The sequence below is a fragment of the Leucoraja erinacea genome, chromosome 31, assembly GCF_028641065.1.
Source record: "Leucoraja erinacea ecotype New England chromosome 31, Leri_hhj_1, whole genome shotgun sequence".
NCBI lineage: Eukaryota > Metazoa > Chordata > Chondrichthyes > Rajiformes > Rajidae > Leucoraja > Leucoraja erinaceus.
Window position 1 is genome coordinate 18,900,320 of NC_073407.1, and position 19,372 is coordinate 18,919,691.

At 41.3% G+C, this 19,372-nt stretch overlaps 1 protein-coding gene across 4 annotated transcripts in view; it reads right to left on the bottom strand.

The window, feature by feature from the left end:
* The window catches only part of slc25a25b (solute carrier family 25 member 25b), a 38,686-nt gene that overhangs the window by 7,569 nt on the left and 11,745 nt on the right, over positions 1–19,372 (bottom strand). For 2 of the 4 annotated variants that reach the window (XM_055660165.1, XM_055660166.1), the window contains exons 2-5: positions 4,015–4,141; positions 3,820–3,907; positions 2,547–2,658; positions 830–988 (exon numbers count right to left, since the gene is read on the bottom strand). In XM_055660165.1, coding sequence (XP_055516140.1) covers positions 830–988; positions 2,547–2,658; positions 3,820–3,907; positions 4,015–4,141 — 486 coding nt within the window. Of the gene's footprint in view, positions 1–829; positions 989–2,546; positions 2,659–2,953; positions 2,990–3,819; positions 3,908–4,014; positions 4,142–6,662; positions 7,120–19,372 lie in introns of those variants that run through there. The other 2 variants (XM_055660168.1, XM_055660167.1) reach the window with 2 other exon arrangements.

A 19,372-nucleotide genomic window follows, 5' to 3' on the forward strand; every position in this document is an offset into this window, starting at 1 on the left:
TCCGTCTGACTACGTTGCAGCCTTCTAGATAATGAATTCCCTAACTTTAGATAATATGCTTCTTCTTGTCTATAAAAGAACATTTACTGCCTACCATCTATATCTTATTCTCATTGTTTATAGTCTCAATTGTAAAACATTTTCCAGTATGGCAGAACCACAAATGACACAATCATAGTATTTTATCCTTTCTGCATCATGCACTCATTCAGAGATATTCCCTGTTTCCCCCACTTACATTGCTACCCACACTGATTTATTTCTCCTTTTTCCAACTCTGAAGAAGAGTCACTCATTGGGTTCTCTTTTCAGATGCTGCCTGATGCGCTTAGTTTTTTCATCATTTTCTTATGTTACACATGCAAGTGTAGCATGCTAGGCAAGTCCCACTACCTAAGCATTAACTCATCACAGTGACCTGCAAGCTTCATGTGCCATTTCAACTTATCCTTTGTTCTACACATCCCTATCTGACCTTCTCATCTACTAAAAATTAACATGCAACTTTTCCAATTCTGACAATGGGTCACAAATCTGAAACATTGTTTCTCATTCCACGGATACTGCTTAGATTCAGTGAAAGTATCTACTTTAAATTCAGAAAATGCTAATTTCATCGATAAACTATACATTACTCCCATTTTCATATCTCACCAATATTTTAAAACAAAACCATTAGTCTAGTTTATGGAGGCCTGCTTTATCTTCTTTACCGAGTCAAGCAGAAAAGCTTGTTCACCCAGAGGGTAGAAGGATGCGAGGTGATCTTATAGAGGTGTACAAAATACAATGAATGATCGTAGTGTGCTAATATTTGTGGGGAACTCACCTGCATTAGCACCTTGAGCCTGTCAAGTGGGGCAGTGCACGTCCTAGACACAGCACCTGCAGCTCCTCCAGCTACGAGCTGTCGCCACCACATTCCAGTTTTCTTCTCCTCCTCCGTGAACTCATCTGGAATTGTTAAACTCTCACCAACATCAAATATCTGAAACGCAATGTTTTTTTAAAAAATGTCCTCTTAATGGAAATGTTTTTAGAAAGGTATAATCAATTGCCATATTAACTTTTCCCAATATACCTAGTAGGATATTTACTGATCTAAGATGCAGTTCAATTTGAAGGAGATGGCTGGAATAAAAAAAGCAGCACTAGGTTTTCCAGGAATTTCAACGGGTCCAAAGGTTATATAAACTCTTTGCTTAATTCAATTGTTAAGTAACAAAATACATTGCTCCATACTAATCAATCTGATTTGGCGAAGTCTATCAGCAACTAAATGTTTAAGCTTGATTATAATGGAATTTTACAGTTCAAAAGTTACTTTTATGGTAAAGTAGGAAGAATTCAGAATTTCTAAATTCAATGCATATGCAGCACATTTGGGGGGGGGGGGGGGGGGGGGGGGGGGGGAGGACTACTAATCATAAGGATCATAAATAAGGTGGGTGGTCAGTCTTTTTGCCAGGCTAGGGGAGTCTAGAACTGGAGGATGTCGATTTAAGACAGGAGGGGAGAGATTTAAAGAGGCCCAAGTGACAACCTTTTCCACACAGAGGATGGAGGGTATGTGGAACAAGTGTCAGAAGATACTGTAGAGGTGGATATGATTACCATGCTTAAAACACATTTTGATGTGTTCATGGGTAGAAAAATGTTTGGAGGGATGTGGATCAAACGCAGGATAATGGGACTGGCTTGGATAGACATCATGGTTGATGTGGACGAGTTGAGACCACACCAGGAGTATCGTGTGCAGTTTTGGTCCTGTAATTTGAGGAAGGACATTCTTGCTATTGAGGGAGTGCAGAGTCGGTTTACAAGGTTAATTCCCAGGATGGCGGGACTGTCATATGCTGAGTGAATGGAGTGGCTGGGCTTTTTTCCTTCCGCCCACAATATTTAATATGCAAAAGAATATGTGTGTGTTTATGATTGTGTTTATAGTTTGTTTGGTTGTTTGTTTGTTTGTTTGTCTTTTTGCATAAAGTCCGCGAGCATTGCCACTTTTCATTTCACTGCACATCTCGTATGTGTATGTGACGAATAAACTTGACTTGACTTGTATACTCTGGAGTTTAGGATGAGAGGGGATCTTATTGAAACATAAAATTATTAAGGGTTTGGACACGCTAGAGGCAGGAAACATGTTCCCGATGTTGGGGGAGTTCAGAACCAGGGGCCACAGTTTAAGAATAAGGGGTAAGCCATTTTGAACGGAGACGTGGAAACACTTTTTCTCACAGAGAGTGCTGAGTCTGTGGAATTCTCTGCCTCAGAGGGCGGTGGAGGCCGATTCTCTGGATGCTTTCAAGAGAGCTAGATAGGGCTCTTAAAGATAGCGGAGTCAAGGGATATGGGGAGAAGGCAGGAACGGAGTACTGATTGGGGATGATCAGCCATGATCACATTGAATGGCGGTGCTGGCTCAAAGGGCTGAATGGCCTACTCTTGTGTCTATTGACATTTGAGCCAAAGGACCTGTTTTTGCGTGGCTGTATTACATCTGACAATTCTTCTCAAGTAATTATTATTGTTAAACTTACTGTGGAGTGCTTCCAGTAGAGAATTATTTCAGGAATGTTATTCGCTGGATGCAGTAGGTGATAATCTCGCCATTCATTCCAGTCAATTGTCATAGTTCCATTTTTATCCATGCTATTAGAAAACCAAAAATGGTATAGTTACACATTGTGGATACTGTATTCAACCTATTAGTTTGAATTAAAATGCTAAACACTAGATTTTGCTTATATTATAAAGTAATTGCTAAAGAATGTTAGGAATAAAGTTGGAAAATGATATAGCAAGGTAGGCTCCAGTTTGTGCAGGGGCATTATTTCAACCTATTTTGCGAGGGAGGGGTGAAGCTACACATGATGGATAAAAAATACTGTTTATCTATTTCAATGAACGGAAAGCAGAGAAACAAGCAGACATAACTGGTACTTACTAAGCAATAGGGCCCCAAAGGTGCCCTCTCCAAATTCTGAAGACAGAAAGCAAAAGATGTAGAAAATAGCACAGGTAAAGTACTTTGTACACTTAACAGAGAACATAGAACAATATTCTGTAATTCTTAACCCCTCTAAAATACACTCCAAATGATCGCCTGTTTATCACCTAAAATAATCAGTTAAAAATCTGTGTCACCTTCTTCAATATCACATGATCATCAGTCACTTGTACTTTGCAGAGGTAGCATATTACTTCTCAAAAGGACATCAAGAGAATGTCACTCAGCCTTATGCTTGTTAGGTTTATACAGAAATGTCATGAACAGGAACATGGCTTTAGTATTAAAAGCAGAGGTTTCATTACATCAGGCATACAAATGCACCGAAGTGTAAACATGAATGTGTTTGGAATAAATGCAAAAAATGATTTTTAGACAAATGCAGCAGCATCTTTACATTCCCATGTATGTTATCACTGGATAATGTGCAAGAGGTTTGGCGGGGGTAAAAATATCAACTGTGTTCTGTTGTTTCAACGTAATGACAGCTTCTGAGTTGGAGCTGTTCAGATTTTACCCCAAAGTTATATTGTTACCTTAACACAAAGGGAGTGACTATACAAAGGTCACTCAATAAAGGTTTTTATTTATTTTTTTAATTTAAAAGATGCATCAATACAGGATTACACCCTCATCTTTTTGACATTTGGTGTACGAGAAGGAAAATAAGCACGGGAGATTATTTTTGTATAAGTAAAGACTAGAAGTGAAAAATCTGCAACAAAATACCACAGTGGTGCAGATAATTTACAGTGAATCACTAAAAATCACAAGCAACTGTTTTAGCAAGTAAAATAACTCACCGTTTCAGAATCTTTTCTGCCTGCTGTTCAGAAATATGTACTCCAAGGTCACGTAATGACTGCATGATCTCTTGTGCATCAATTTTGCCTGAAAAATTAAAGAAACCTCTGGATATATAATTCACTGAACACTATGAATGCACTCAGATGCAACTAACAGACACACAGTTGCAGAAGGAAATATTTGGTCCTTACCATCGTTTTTTTTATCTAAGCTTTTGAAAACCAACCGGAGTTTCTTCTCGTGATCTTTTAAATAATGCACAAATTCTTCAAAGTCAAGTTGGCCATCTAAGTCTTTGTCACCATCTTTTAGAATTTTCTGTTTAAAGACAAAAATAAATATTTTATTTGATGGGCAGACAATAGGAAAATCTGGTTGTGGAAAACCACTATTGAAACAAAACCCAACCCATTAATGCCTCTAGTGGATGGGCTATTTAATAGCGAAAGGAGGAGAATCACAGCCTGTACTCCTGACATCTGAGAGCCCATTCTGACTAAGGATCATTACTCATTTGGTATATTTAAGAGGGAGTTAGATGTGGCCCTTGTGGTTAAAGGGATCAGGGGGTATGGAGAGAAGGCAGGTACGGGATACTGAGTTGATCAGCCATAATCATATTGAATGGCGGTGCAGGCTCGAAGGGCCGAATGGCGTACTCCTGCACCTATTTTCTATGTTTCTATGGTACAAATGGACCTAATATTACTTTTACTATAATCACATTTTTTTCCAGTATTTTGTATATAAATTTGTTCTTGCTACTGCGGTACTCAGATGCCTTATTTGAAGTGCAGTGATAAACACAAGGACAAACATTTGCAAAATATTAATTTTCAAATACCAATATTAAAATGTATATGTGCAGATATATAGTCATAGAGTCGAAGAGCTATTCACAATGGTAAGTAGCCAAAATTCCAACTGAAGCAGAAAATCTAATTCCAATGGAGATTTTATGAAGTTAATTGGATAATTTTAAAATAGAGTTGGTATGTAACGATATTACACCCACACCAAATGTCAAGCTCCAACAAAAATCTTGTATACCAGGATCAAGTTCCTTACTGAACTGAGTGGCATGTCAGCTGATGGCAGTCAGCTGTCTCAGCACATACTAAGTCAAGCAACTATCTACACTCACTTAGAAACAAGTTGATGTAGGATATCCAACTATAAATTGTTTCTTTTTTAAATCGCATCAGTGTTCTCACAAATTAAAATGGTCTTACTGAACCTTACAAAATTGCCTGTTTGACGTTGCCGATTTTTCCTACTGTGATCTAATTTATCTTATTATCAGGCGGTCCATATCACAGAGAATGGTTACTCCAGATCAATTTTCTAATCATCTCAATAATTAAAATATATAAATACTACAATGGATCTACAAATAGCATCTCAATTGCACCGAAACAATGAAAAGTTTGCAGCAGTTAAAACTACCACTGGTAACTAATGTATTTTACACACACACATTAAATTACATTAAATTAACTGTATGTTGTTTCCCTATTTAGGATTCTTAGTGCAGAACAAGTTGTCGCTTGGTTGCATCGGCCTCTGTACCCAAATTCATGGGAGTTCTCACTGCCTAAAGCATATTCCTATCTACAAAACTAATATGCTGAGGCAAATCCGTCTTATCAATATTTAGTATATAATGAAATATTCAGTTCTATCTTGGCCACAGTAACAATCTTTGCAACAGAGTATTAAAAAAGCAGCTAACAATATTGAATAAAAATAAATTAACCCTAACCTAGTAATTGACAGGGGGGGGGGGATAAAACGGATAACCCACTCGAAGGAAATTGAGTATGTCTCATTTAACTCTTATTAGTTACCAGTAATGCACCACAGAAGGCATCCTATCCATATGCACCACAGCTCAGTAATGACAACTGCTCTACCCAAGACCGCATGAAATTGCAGAGAGTTGTGTACGCAGCCCAGTCCAACATACAAGCCAGTCTCATACCCAATCAAGTCCATCTCAACTACACACTATTTACCACTGTAGAAACAAAGAATTGTAGATGCTAGTTTATACCAAAGATAAGATTTATCTTAGAGTCCCGACTCAAAACGTCACCCGTAATTTTTCTCCAGAGCTAACCGCCAAGTTACTCCAGCACTTTGTTTCTATCGTTTCCACTGTATCTTAGTACACGTGACATAAACCAATGCCAATTTGTTGCTGAAGGGACGGGAGCAGGAAATATATCATCAGTACTGCCTGCCATCACAATTAAAGAATAGTTTCATTGGGGAAGGCAATTTGAGCTCAGGTCTATACTGGTTCTATATAACAATCCAGCTAGCCTCACCAACCTCCAATACAGGTCCTCCACATAGTCCTGCAAATTATTTCCTTTCGGGTACATATCCAGCTCCCTTCTCAATTGCTAAAATTGATTCCTAGTCTAGTGCCAGCCCTGGCAGTTATTCCAGGTCACTCCTGCACGTTATCCAAATAGATCCTCAGATGTCAATTCTTGGACCCTTTTCAGAATTATCTGTTTAATCTGTATTTGCTCTTCTTGTTCTTCCATGCAAAATATAAGGCTTTGTATCTCTCCATTAACATTTCATCTCCCACCTTTCATCCTAAATCTATTATAACCCTCCTCACAGATCACCAAGCAAAAGACTATAAGCAAGAAATTCTTAACTTATCTCTCTCAAGCTAGCACAGTATGCAAACAGCCCAGGATTGCTAAGTGTTGAAACAAGTTCAGGAAAAGTATTTTCTGCACAGTCATCCGTTAAGTGAAGCTCCAAAATCATTGTTAAAATTCTTTAAAAGTAACCAATCTAGAATAGAGTTTAGATTTACCTTTCTCCATCGACGATAGGTTATTAACTCGTGGGAAGGGATAAAAAGGCTGAGCTTGAACAACGATTTTAGTTCAGCAGGCAGCTGTCCCGATTCAAAATATTCGAATTTTCCTTCCACAGTGTCCAGCACTGGTACATATAAACATAGGCACAGCATACTGACCAAATAATTTTTTGGACAAATTACAAAAAGACATAAAATATATATATTTTTTAAATTAAATGCAGTTATCTTACGACTTCTAAGAGAGCACTGAAGTATTAGATGGCTGACATTCACAAGACTGGCAAGACATCTTCGTCATTTTTCTAGTAAACCAATCCCTACCTATCCTCACTATGTAGTATTCAGCCTTCCTTACTTCTCACCAATCATAAGTTAAGAATTGCATAATAGAACATGCAAAGTTCACTGCAAATTAGTAACTTTCAGAAACAAAGCCAAGCACCATTGGTAAATGTAATACTTTTGCCCAATATTGAAATACACATATCCAGTTCAGTGGGTATTGGCTGCATATTGACCAAGAGATCAATATTACACAATTGATAATTCGCCAACATTATGCAATGAATGTAATGACGTTGATGCACGCACATAGGTGAAGTTCATCAGCACATTTGTTCCATGTTTCAAGTGCAGAGAGTTCAAGATATTACTGTTCAACATAACTAACCATGAACTTTCTACATCTAGGCATATTTACAATTACCAAATGTTTACATAAAGGTCATCAAACTTAAGACAAGTTTGGCTACGTGATTTCATAGAAAAAAGATGCAGGAGGAGGCCATTTGGCCCTTCGAGCCTGCACCGCCATTCATTGTGATCATGGCTGATCCTCCACAATCAGTAACCCGTGCCTGCCTTCTTCCTTCATCTAGCTTGTGCAGTCCTTCTATAATTTTATACATTTCTATTCCTTCTAAATTCCAGTGAAGACGACCAGTTTTTCCAATCTTTCCTCACAAGACAGTCCTGCCATCCCAGGGATTAACCTCGTGAACCTACTTTGCATTGCCTCAATAGCAAGGATGTCCTTCATCAAATTAGGAGACCAAAACTGCACACAATACTCCAGATGTGGTCTCACCAGGACCCTGTACAATTGCAAAAGGAGGTCTTTACTCCTATACTCAAAACCTCTCGTTATGAAGGAGAACATGCCATTAGCATTAGTCACTGCCTGCTGTACCTGCATGTTTACTTTCAGTAAAATGCAGGTACAGCAGGCAGGGGTTACCGACTGGTAATCATCCTGTTCACTAGAATAGTTTATTAGAATAGAACCAATGACAATAGCAGCAGTGACTACACCCTGAACAGATGCATCATCGTTGTGGTGTGGTGTGGCGGCGCCTAACGGCAGTGGCTCGACTGCATGCAGGTACAGCAGGCAGTGAAGTAAGCATGCATGTACAGCAGGCAGTAAAGAAAGCGAAAGTGGTGGCCTTTATAACAAGAGGAATCGAATATAGGAGCAAAGAGGTCCTTCTGCAGTTGTACAGAGCCCTAGTGAGACCACACCTGGAGTATTGTGTGCAGTTTTGGTCCCCTAATTTGAGGAAGGATATTCTTGCTATTGAGGGAGTGCAGCGTAGGTTTACAAGGTTAATTCCCGGGAATGCGAGACTGTCATATGCTGAGAGAATGGAGCAGCTGGGCTTGTACACGCTGGAGTTTAGAAGGATGAGAGGATATCTCATTGAAACATATAAGATTGCTAAGGGCTTGGACACGCTAAAGGCAGGAAACATGTTTCCGATGTTGGGACAGTCCAGAACCAGGGGCCACAGTTTAAGAATAAGGAGTAAGCCATTTAGAACGGAGATGAGGAAAACACTATTTCTCACGGAGAGTTGTGAGTCTGTGGAATTCTCTGCCTCAGGTGGAGGCAGGTTCTCTGGATGCTTTCAAGAGAGAGCTAGATAGGGCTCTTAAAAATAGCGGAGTCCGGGGATATGGGGAGAAGACAGGAACGGGGAACTGATTGGGGATGATCAGCCAAGATCACATTGAACGTGCTGGCTCGAAGGGCTGAATGGCCTACTCCTGCACCTATTGTCTATTGACTGCAGTCCGTCAGTCTATTTTTAATTTTTGTCTTGTTAAATGTATGTTTTGTTCCTAGTTATTTTTTTTTTTGCTGCGTCTATGTGGGGGGGGGGGGGGGGGGGGGACTCTTTAATCTCTTCCCTGTTCGGGGACCCGCCTTTTTCCCTGTCGGGTCACTAAAGTCGTTGGGCCTAACATCGTGGAGCCGGCGGCGACCTCCGGCCGGAACCAGCCTGAGAGCTCCAGTCGCGGAGCCTGTAGACCTGCCATCGCGGAGCTGTCCGACTTCGGAGCGGGAGGAGCTGTGGTGGCGCGCGGCTGCAACCCGACTTCGGAGCTTCTGAGGCTCCAGCCGCGGGCCCTATGGACAGTAACATCGGGAGCTCGCAGGTCCCTGGTGGGAGACCGCTTTTCAGAGCTCCCGCAATGGCAACTTCTCCCGCTGGAATCGCGGGGTGAATGACTTGGAGTGGGGCATAACATCACCCCGCGCGGCTTAACGGCCACAGGACTTACCATCGCCCACCTTAACGGCCATGGGACTTTAACATCGGGAGCCTCAGTTCGCCTCGACATTGCAGTTGGACTGCTGGACCGCGGGAGAAGAACAAGCGAAGAGATAATGCTTTTGCCTTCCATCACAGCGAGGAGGTGTTGGAGATTCACTGTGATGGATGTTTGTGTAAAATGCGTTAAGTGTGGGTCTTGGGTTTTTATGTAATCGTTAAGACTGTAGAAAATGCGATTTCGTTCAAACCAAGCTGTTTGAATGACAATAAAAGGCATTCTATTCTATTCAGTTAGCTACAAGCATGTCTTGATATGCTTATTTCACTTATTCCAACAATGTGCAAGTCTCACATAAGGGGTTTAAATTTATCAAAATGCACTCATTATATTGGGAGTTCACAATGTGCCTTAAAATCAGTATCAACACAAAATTTAACAAAAAATACAATATCCTGAATCTTTGTAACAAATCAACACCACAAAAACTAAGCAGAGGATTGTAATACTAAGATAATATTTCCAAACTAAAGCAGTTAACTCAAAGAGCCATGTCATAGCCATTAGCCTCCAGGGATTCCAATTAGAAGTACCTTTGAGCTGGCATTTGAAGCTTAAGTAGAACAATAGCTGCCACAGGAAAGTATCATTGGGCGACTACTGATTTAATGACCACACTTTGATTCAAACCTCAATATTATTGGTATGGAACAAACTAAGCCAATGAATATTGTTCAATTTATTTTCAAAAACAAGGAAATCAATACTCAAATTTCTAAGGCGTTCTACAACTCTTCAGTCATAGCTTCAGGAGGAATTACATCAAACGCCTTAGAAACCAAAGTGGCTCCAAGCACAGTCGATGCCAAGTGATTCCTAGAGGTTGTGCGCGTGGATGACATTCTATCACGCTGTGAATTCCAATTGAAATCAAAGCTGGAGAGCAAAATCACGAAGAGTACTTGTCAGGATCACTATTTGCTGAATGATGGGGCTCCAAGGTCTAGTAAAATCGTGGCAGTGAGACATTGTAGTTCAGTGGATAAACTAGTTATCATGAAGAAACAACTATTTTAGGAAAGTAAAGTAATTTAGACACAAACGCCCAATCCTCGCTCACCATGTAATTGCATCTTTCTGTAACAGCTCATAATCTTGTGATTTTAGACCGTTTCACTCACGAGTACTTTCTTCGCTAAAAAAAGTCATGCTTTGCTTGGAAAAAAAATCCATCCGTTTCCCAAAATTCAATCTGTGGCCTTTGCATTTAAACACTGTACTTCACTATGGAGAAACAATGTATATGCATCAATTATGTTAATTCCAAAGATTTTAAACGTAAATGTCATCACAAGATCTTTTTCCTCAATAAATAATTACTTGATGTTTTATTGTGGCTGAAGTTGCAGACCTGCAATAAAGTTTATTTCTTAGCTCAGGTCTTGTTATAATTAACCAGGATGTACAAGAATGCAGGAGAGGGCTAGACCAAATTCCATCTATACTCCATCCCTCTACTAAATACGAAATCTTAATTTAACTAAATGTACCCTTTACATTTAATTCCCAAAATGTTTTGTTCAACATACAGTCCATTTGACTCCTACTTCATTTAGGCTTATGGATTAAAAAGTCAACCATAACCTAAACAACCCAAACTTCCTGCTAGTCAGGTATTATTTAATTTTAATGCAGGAGTAAGTTTTCAACATACCAAAGTGACAGCAGCAGCTGTTTTACTCACGAGTGGTCATGCTGGCCATTGTTGTCAGGTTTCCAAGATGAGCCAGCCAGAATTCTGTGGAGTAACTGAATACCCAGCGTTACTTTAAAATACAGAGATCTTCTCCATGTGCATAAAGTTTAACTGCAACAATGAGGAACACAAAATAATTAAGAATTAAGTGTGTAATTCCCATAACTACTCTGATATGCCTCTCACCTTGGTCACAAAATGCCCTCATATTAAAATTGATAAATGTCAATTTTTGCTTTAAAAACCTCAAGCTTTAGCTGGGCTTTCATCTTATGATTAGATGGATTTGTTTTTCTTATTCTAATTTATTCTCAAGATGTGAGGAACAAGCAAGTTATTATTCATACCCTTTGGACAGGCAATTTAGAAAAACTGAAAACTGTATTGCAAAGATGTTCCTAGAGTTCCAGAAATATGTCCAAACATGTGAACAATGACGACATATGCAAAACACGCAATGTAGAATAGAACTTGGAAATGATTACATTTCCATGTATTTACAATTCTGACCCCTAGTGGAGAGAGATTTTGGTGGAATTACTAAGAACTCTTCACATTGCTTAGATTTGCTCCACAGCCATGGTATGTTGCCAATATTTAAAATTCTAATCCCATACTTGGTTTTAAGTAATATTGAGCTTTGCGTTTTTGGAGATGAACTCATCTGGCAAACATTGTTACACAAAAGCCACATCAGAAGCAGGAATCAGCTGCAAGGACAAGTGTGATGAACCACTTGCCTCGGACTTGTGTGGTGAGTGAAAGCAATTGCCCACAACATCAAAACTCTATTTAGTGAGCATGGCACGAAGGAGCACTGATAAAACTGAAGCCAATGGACATCAAAAGGGAAAAAAACTTCAATGGTTGCAGTTGTACCTCACACAAAAAGGATGATTATGGCTGTGTAGGAAAGAACTGCAGATGCTGGTTTAAACCAAAGCTAGACACAAAAAGCTGGAGTAACTCAGCAGGACAAGCAGCATCTCTGGAGAGAAGGAATGGGCAACATGTCAGGTCAAGTCTGAAGAAGTGTCTCGACCCGAAACTTGACCCATTCCTTCTCTCCAGAGATGCTGCCTGTCCTGCTGAGGTACTCCAGCTTTTTGTGTCTATCTTGGATGATTATGGTTGTTTGAGATTAGTCATCCCAGCCTCAGGCCATAATGCAGCAGTCACTCAATGTAGTGTCTAAACTTGACTATCCACATCCAGTTCAATGATATCAAAAGGTCCAATGTAGAGGTGTTCACTGGTGACTACATATTCTCAGCATCTGGAACAGTTCATGCATGTGTACAGTAAGACCTAAACAACACTGAGGCAAGAGCTGATGTGGCAAGTAACATGCATGCCACTAAAATGCATCGTAATGATCAACTCAAAAAAATCTAATCGCCTCTTGACATTCAATGCACCTCACCCGCCACACCTTGGTAATCCTCATCGATCAAAAGTCAACTGGGCCAGCCACACAAATACTGTGGCTATAAAAGCAGGTTAAAAGCTGGGCATCCTGTGGCAAGTGACTAACTTCCTGATAACTTAGTCTTTCTAATGCATTCTAATGGGCCTGTCCCACTTAAGCGATTTTTTAGGCGACTGCCAAACGCTGGCAGTCACCTGAAAAACCGTCGACTAGAATGGCAACTGCCAGAGTGGAACACACACACACACACATCGCTTCCTTCACCAGCCCATTATGCAGGCGGGGACAGGGTAAGCAGGGGGAAGCGCTGTCCGAATGATATATCACGTTGCAAAGCGAATGTGATACAGACACACGGGAAGGTTGGGGCTGTAATTAAGATGGTGAAAGCAGTGTACGGGAAGGGTCACGCAAGTCCTTTAAAAGAGGGGGGAGGGAGAAGGAGTGGAGACTACTTTTAAGAAGCCAGAGATGCACGGCTGTGAAGCTCGGCCGACACCGGTCGGTTATCCTTGGTACTGAAAATTACGGCTTACGTTTTTTCCCCCAATGAGCCAATAAAATTCACTGGTCAGCACCGGCTATAACCGACCTCCTGGCGACCCACCTACGGCACGAGAATTCTCACTACTCTCCATGGCAGCTTCATTCTGGTCACCGCTAAGTTCCCAGAATGCAGAAACACCTCATGATCATGAAAGCGACTCCCTGGCAACCACCTGAGCACCGCTTATTCTCCTGCAGTCGCCTAAGTGGGACAGGCCCACTAGCATGCTGAAAAATTGTCCGCGAGTAAAAATTGGTCGGCATGGAAAAAATTCGATGTTTTTTTACCCGTAGGTTTAGTCGAAGTAGGATAGTGAAGATGACCACCTTCGACAATACTAACACTATCTACGACTATCCTTCGACTACCTTTGATTACCTACAAATAACATGCCGACCTACTACGACCTACAAATTAGGTCCCCGCAGTGGGACAGGCCCTTAAAAAAAATACTCCTCGACCAAACTGAGGCCGCGAGTATGTGGGAACTTCTCTCGAGCATGAAGGAGAGTTACATAGACCTCCTAGGACTACGTGTCGACCATGCTGCGAGTTTGAGTTGAGCGCAACTCTTCTAAACTCGCAAATTAGGTCCCCGCAGTGGGGCAGGCCCTTTAACAAAATGCATTATTTCCAGGACCACCCAGAAGGACAAGGGATCTAGGTATTAGTTGCAAATTCCCCTTCAAGTACATCCTGACATGTAACCCAATGAAGACTCTTTATTGTCACTAGGTTAAATCATTGACACCCTCCCCTGCAGCAGTGTGAGCGTACCTTTACCAGGACTGCTGCACATCATGAAAGTGGCTCAGCACCACTTGTTCAAATGGAATACATTCAAACCTTGTCAATAGTGTTCAGATCCTAAACAATTGAATGAATAATAACATGCCAAAAGCTTTGTGCCAGACATAAATGCAACCACTTTTTTTTTAAATTAATTCATGTACAGGTATGTCAAGGTTCCTTGTTCATTCAATAGCCCACAAGGCAAGAATGGTGAGCCATATTAATACAATGTAGGTAAAATGCACATTCACAGCTTGTTGTATCTGGTTGCTGGACTACTTCAGGCGAGCATTTAAGAGTCAACACATCAGTCAAATAAATATAGGCTAAACTGGGTAAAGATTGAAGATGATCTTCCCCTAAAACGACAATTGTTTTCTTATTAAGACATCCAGTATTAGCACGGCCATCAATAAAACTGAAACTTTATACCCCAGGTCATTTAAATAATTAATTTAATTTAAATTTGGTAGTTAGGTTGGTTTCTAGATGACTAACCCAGTAAAGGGCTATACTGCTTCTCTATCATTAAACTATTGTATCCTTTGATTGGCAGAGGCCCACTGGACAGTTTAAAACATTTTATGCCTATCTTCGGTTTAAACAAACATCTGCAGTTCCTTCCTACACAATCCAATTGAGCATCTTGAACGCAGCCTGTGTGCACAGTTGGGTTCCAGGGCAGGAAAGTGAATAGGCTCGCACTGATCTGGTGTACTTGCATGACATTTGCCAGGCTCTGCTCACACACATCTCTTCCAACCTTGTCCAATGCATCTGTTGCTCTCAATATGGCCTCTTTTACATCAGTGAGACCAAGTGCAGACTAGGCCACTGCTTTACTGACACCATTGGTTCCAGAACCTTTCTGGATTATCCATTTTACCAGACCAACAGAGATCATGGACTCAGAGTGAAATCCAACGATACTGAAATGGTCCATCAATGCTGCCAAGAAACTGGCCTGCAAAGTCCAGCTGCGGATGTGGGCCATGGGAACGGATCTACTGGGTTCAGCCGGGCCAGAGTTCCAGAGCCCTGGCCACAGGGAGCAGATCTGGCCTGCCGATCAAAGTGAAAGTCCCGCCTTATCCAACATTGGCGCAACATTTTCTGGGGGACTTCTAGAGGACATTTCCAGTGTCATTTCACTTCCAATGAAACCAGATACTACTGGTTTATTCACATGCACATTGTTTTATAAACTACTCAAAAAATTAAAGTTGCTATTGTTGGCAGAGAAACACTTGACAGTCCTGCTAGATTTTTCTCAGGTACTAACCTGCATATTTAAAGTATGTTTTTCCAAAATATCAATGAAATATCACAAATGCCTTAATATCAGTTTATATTAACTTAATGTGTAGAAAGGAACTGCAGATGCTGGTTTACACCAAAGATAGACACAAAATGCTGGAGTATTTCTGGATAGAAGGAATGGGTGACGTTTCAGGTCGAAACCCATCTTCAGACTGGGAGTCAAAGGAGAGGGAGACAGAGATATGGAAGGGTCAGGTGTGAAAATGAGATCAATTAGACAAAACGTCTAAAATTAATAACTCTTTGTATTAAATATCTTAAGCCATTAAATACTACCCAGAGCTTTAATTAGTATCTTTCTATTTAAAATTCAAGATTTTCCTTAAAGACTATTTGGCATCAATCAACACTAGACGGCTAAAGAAGCATTCCTACATTGGATGGAAATTTGAGTGACAGGCCAACTTGTACCTAGCGAATCAAAATCTACCAACAGCAATGAATTAAGAAGGTTGTAGCTGAGTGGCCCGATTAAAATAAAAAAAGTGACAGTCCAAAGGATTACCCAGATGGGATGTTTGTCTTGCTATTAGTATATAGAGGATAATTTAAATGTTTCTTTAACTTCAACCAGAGTAAAATTCTTTACTGTAAATACCAACGTAAAATTGAAGACGAGACCAAAGTAATACTATTTGATACTTAATTCCATTTTTTTTTTGCAATTAAAAAAGTACTAATTTACACATCATTAATATTAACAAATTGCTGCTGTTACAATGGGAATCAAAATGCAACTAATACTTTGATGCGGAAAAAAATAATTATGTGTGACCAGCCCATACAATTACTTAATCACACAAAATGTGAGGCAACTTCAATCCTCACGCTGGCCCAAAGAAAGGAACATTGACACATCAGTCCAGGATAACAACTAAAGATATTATAATGCCGCCAGAACATTGGTATTTCAATCATTTTAGTATGTGGATAGATTATTTTGACTGCAGTATGCTAGTCTTGTGCACCTGAAGACAACTATTACCATAGCACAAGTCAGTAAAAGGGAACAGACCCAACGGCTCTGCACTTGGTCTAGTAGATATATAAAACCCTGATCTTGTTATCTTCCGGTTTGCGTATTTTTTATATTTGCGTAAAAATGGTACACAATAGCACTACGATTTGTCGACACCTCATTCGCCATTCTCCTGTGCTGCAAGTGCAACAAGTATTTTACAAGTTATTAAGGTTTAAAAGTCTTTAAAACCGCTCTGCTGCATCCGCTGTCAGTCACCGGCGGCGCCCGCCTCATCTGGCTTTGCACAGCCACAGCACGCGGCCCGCAGCGAGGAGAATATTCCAACGTGAAAGGGAAAGGCGGCACCCGCCTCGCCCGGCATTCCATAGCCACAGCCACCGGAGGATGCGGCCCGCAGTGAGAATATTCCAACGTGAAAGGGAAAGGCGGCACCCGCCTCGCCCGGCATTCCATAGCCACAGCCACAGCCTCCGGAGGATGCGGCCCGCAGTGAGAATATTCCAACGTGAAAGGTAAAGATTGCGCCCGCCTCGCCCGGCGCCTCAGTCGGTCAGCAGCGGCCGGACGGGAGGGTCACAGTTGCTAGAGGGCACGGCCACAGCCACAGCAGGATGCAACCTGCAGCAAGGAGAGGGAGAGGTAATGGAGGGGAGGGGGAGAGGGGAAAGAGAGAGGGAGGAGGGAGTGCTGGGGGGGAGGAGGGGAGACAGAGGGGAGGGGGGGGGGGGGGATTGGGGAAGGTAGGGAGTGGGGAATAGAGGGAGAGGAGGGCAGTGGGGAGGTGAGGAGGGATAGCGGGGGGGGGTGGATAAGGGGAGGTTTATGGAGGGAGGAGAGACTGAGGGTGGGGAAAGGAGAGGGAGGGAGAAATTTGGGCAGGGGGAAGGGGAAAGAAGAGGAAGGTGAATAGGAGGGGAAGGGAGAGCTGGAAAAGAGAGGGAATAGAGGGAGAGGAGGGGGGGGTGGGGAAGTAGGGAGTGGGGAATAGATGGACGGAGGGCATTGGGGGAGGTCAGGAGGAATAGTGAGGGGGCGATAGGGGGAGGAGACGAGTGGGGGATAGAGGGATAGGAGTGGGTAGGGAGGGGAGAGGAGGGAGGGAGTGACTGAGGGTAGGGGAAAGGAGTGAGAGGGAGAGGTGAGGGAGGGATTGAGGGGAGGAGGAGAGTGGAAAGAAGAGGGAGGATGAAGAGGAGAGGGAGGGAGTGCTGGGTGATGAGGGGAAATGAGCCCCGTCTGCGCAGTTGGTGGCTATGGGTGAGTGGTGGAATATTGCGTGGGGGGGGAAATGGGCTGCGTTGGGGGACCAGGCCTCCCGTGTGACAGGGACCCTATGGGTCCCACTTTGTCTAGTTTTGTTATAAAGTTCAGATTTGTGAAACTTAGGTGTATGTGTGGTAAGAGCTGCAGAACCCTTCTTCAGACTTGAAACTTCACCAAATTATTTTTTTTCCAGGGAAGCTGAGTTAACCCAGACCTTTGTGTCTATCTTCGTTATAACACAGAATGAAAAATTTAAATCATTAGTAAACAAATAGGTAATCGGCTCAACCTGCAATTTCAACCAGACACCAAGTGATGGAGCAATTGTGGTTTCCCCACCAGATTCAAACTTTTTCTGGAGTTTCCTTGTTAGAAGGGCAAAGGGCTTGCTCTTCGGGACACAACATGTAGAAGCCTGGGTCTCCCTAGCTGAATTTAAACTTTCACCACCCCTGAACACCTCTAAGGCACCTGCTGGGAATATATTTGTATAAGTTCCCAGAGATGACACACCATCCAAACTGCCAGTTTGGACTGACGGGAAAATGTAGTGCACATTTGTATCTTGGGGTATCTGCACAACAATCATTTCAAGACAATATATTTGAAATAAGACAAGCTACTCGTTTTAAGAAAAATATTAATTTAAATTCTACTGCTGCCAAAGCGCGATTTGAACTCGTGCCTTTCAACTATGCAGGCAGGACCCTGCATCACAGGTCTGATAGTACATCTAGGATTAGGGGGTAAATGCACAAGGTGGTTAGAAATACAGGAACAGAAAAACACGAATGAATGCTTAGCCCCACAAACACATTCCGTCATTCAACATCATGGCATATTTGTGACTCAACTCCATACATTTCAGATCCAGATTAAAAATTATTAATTTTTCCAATATTAATTACCGTCATAGACAAGGGTTCTGAATTTACATCTTTTGCACAAATACATGACTTTTAGCTTCACACAAAGGCCTGCCGTTCCTCCTCCCCTTTTAGTGGAACTTAGCTAGCCATGTACAAGATCTACAACAGTAACTCAAAACTGCTTTAACAGCATCTAGCAAACTCATGACCATCATCAACTAATCAAGTCGTCGAGTTTATTGCCATATGCACAAGTATCTAAAATAAATATTTTTGGTATGATACAATAGAACTTTATTTATCCCAGGAGGGAAATTGGTCTGCCATCTCATTGGTACATCAGACCAAAGGCACAGAAAGACAAATAATTTACACTTAAAATGTGATTTGAGATTTTTAAACCAGTTTCAACAATCACTGTTATGTGAACATTAAAAACTAGAGAGGGCCAGGGAGAAGATAGGATTGCTCAAATAAAAAGGAGGGGACCTATGCTTGAAGTCGGAGGATGTAGGCGAGGTACTAATCAAGTATTTTGCATCTGTATTTAGAGTGTAGTAGAGGCAAGGAATAGAGAGGATCCTGTACAGGCAGACTTGGCATCATGTTCGGCAGAAACATTATGGGCCAAAGGGCCCTTTCCTGTGTAGGAAAGAACGGCAGATGCTGGTTTAAATCGAAGGTAGACACAAAATGCTGGAGTAACTCAGGCAGCATCTCTGGAGAGAAGGAATGGGTGACGTTGCAGATCGAGTCATCTTCTTCAGACCCTTTCCTGTGCTGTACTGTTCTATGCTTGGTATATTCTGCTATAACAACTATTTGTACAACTAATCCAAATTTCTATTTATGAATTTCCATTATTTTCCCAAATGCAGCAAGACCGATATTAAATTTAAGGGACAGCACGATTTTATATAATTTAACCAGCAGAAAATGACTACTATTATATTTCATGTTTTGGATTTCTATCATAAAACCTGTCAGTACAATGTTCTGCCACATTCAAACTAGTTTCAATATTATATCGCATCCCGCCTTATATAAATTACAATATAGGAGCGTTTTTCAACATATTCAGTTCATCTTAAAGAGGATACGCAATTGGATTTTCATTAACTTCCAGATCTTCTGCAATTCCTCTGGAGGGCCATCTCAGAGCTGGAAGGAAATTGGGAACTTTCCAC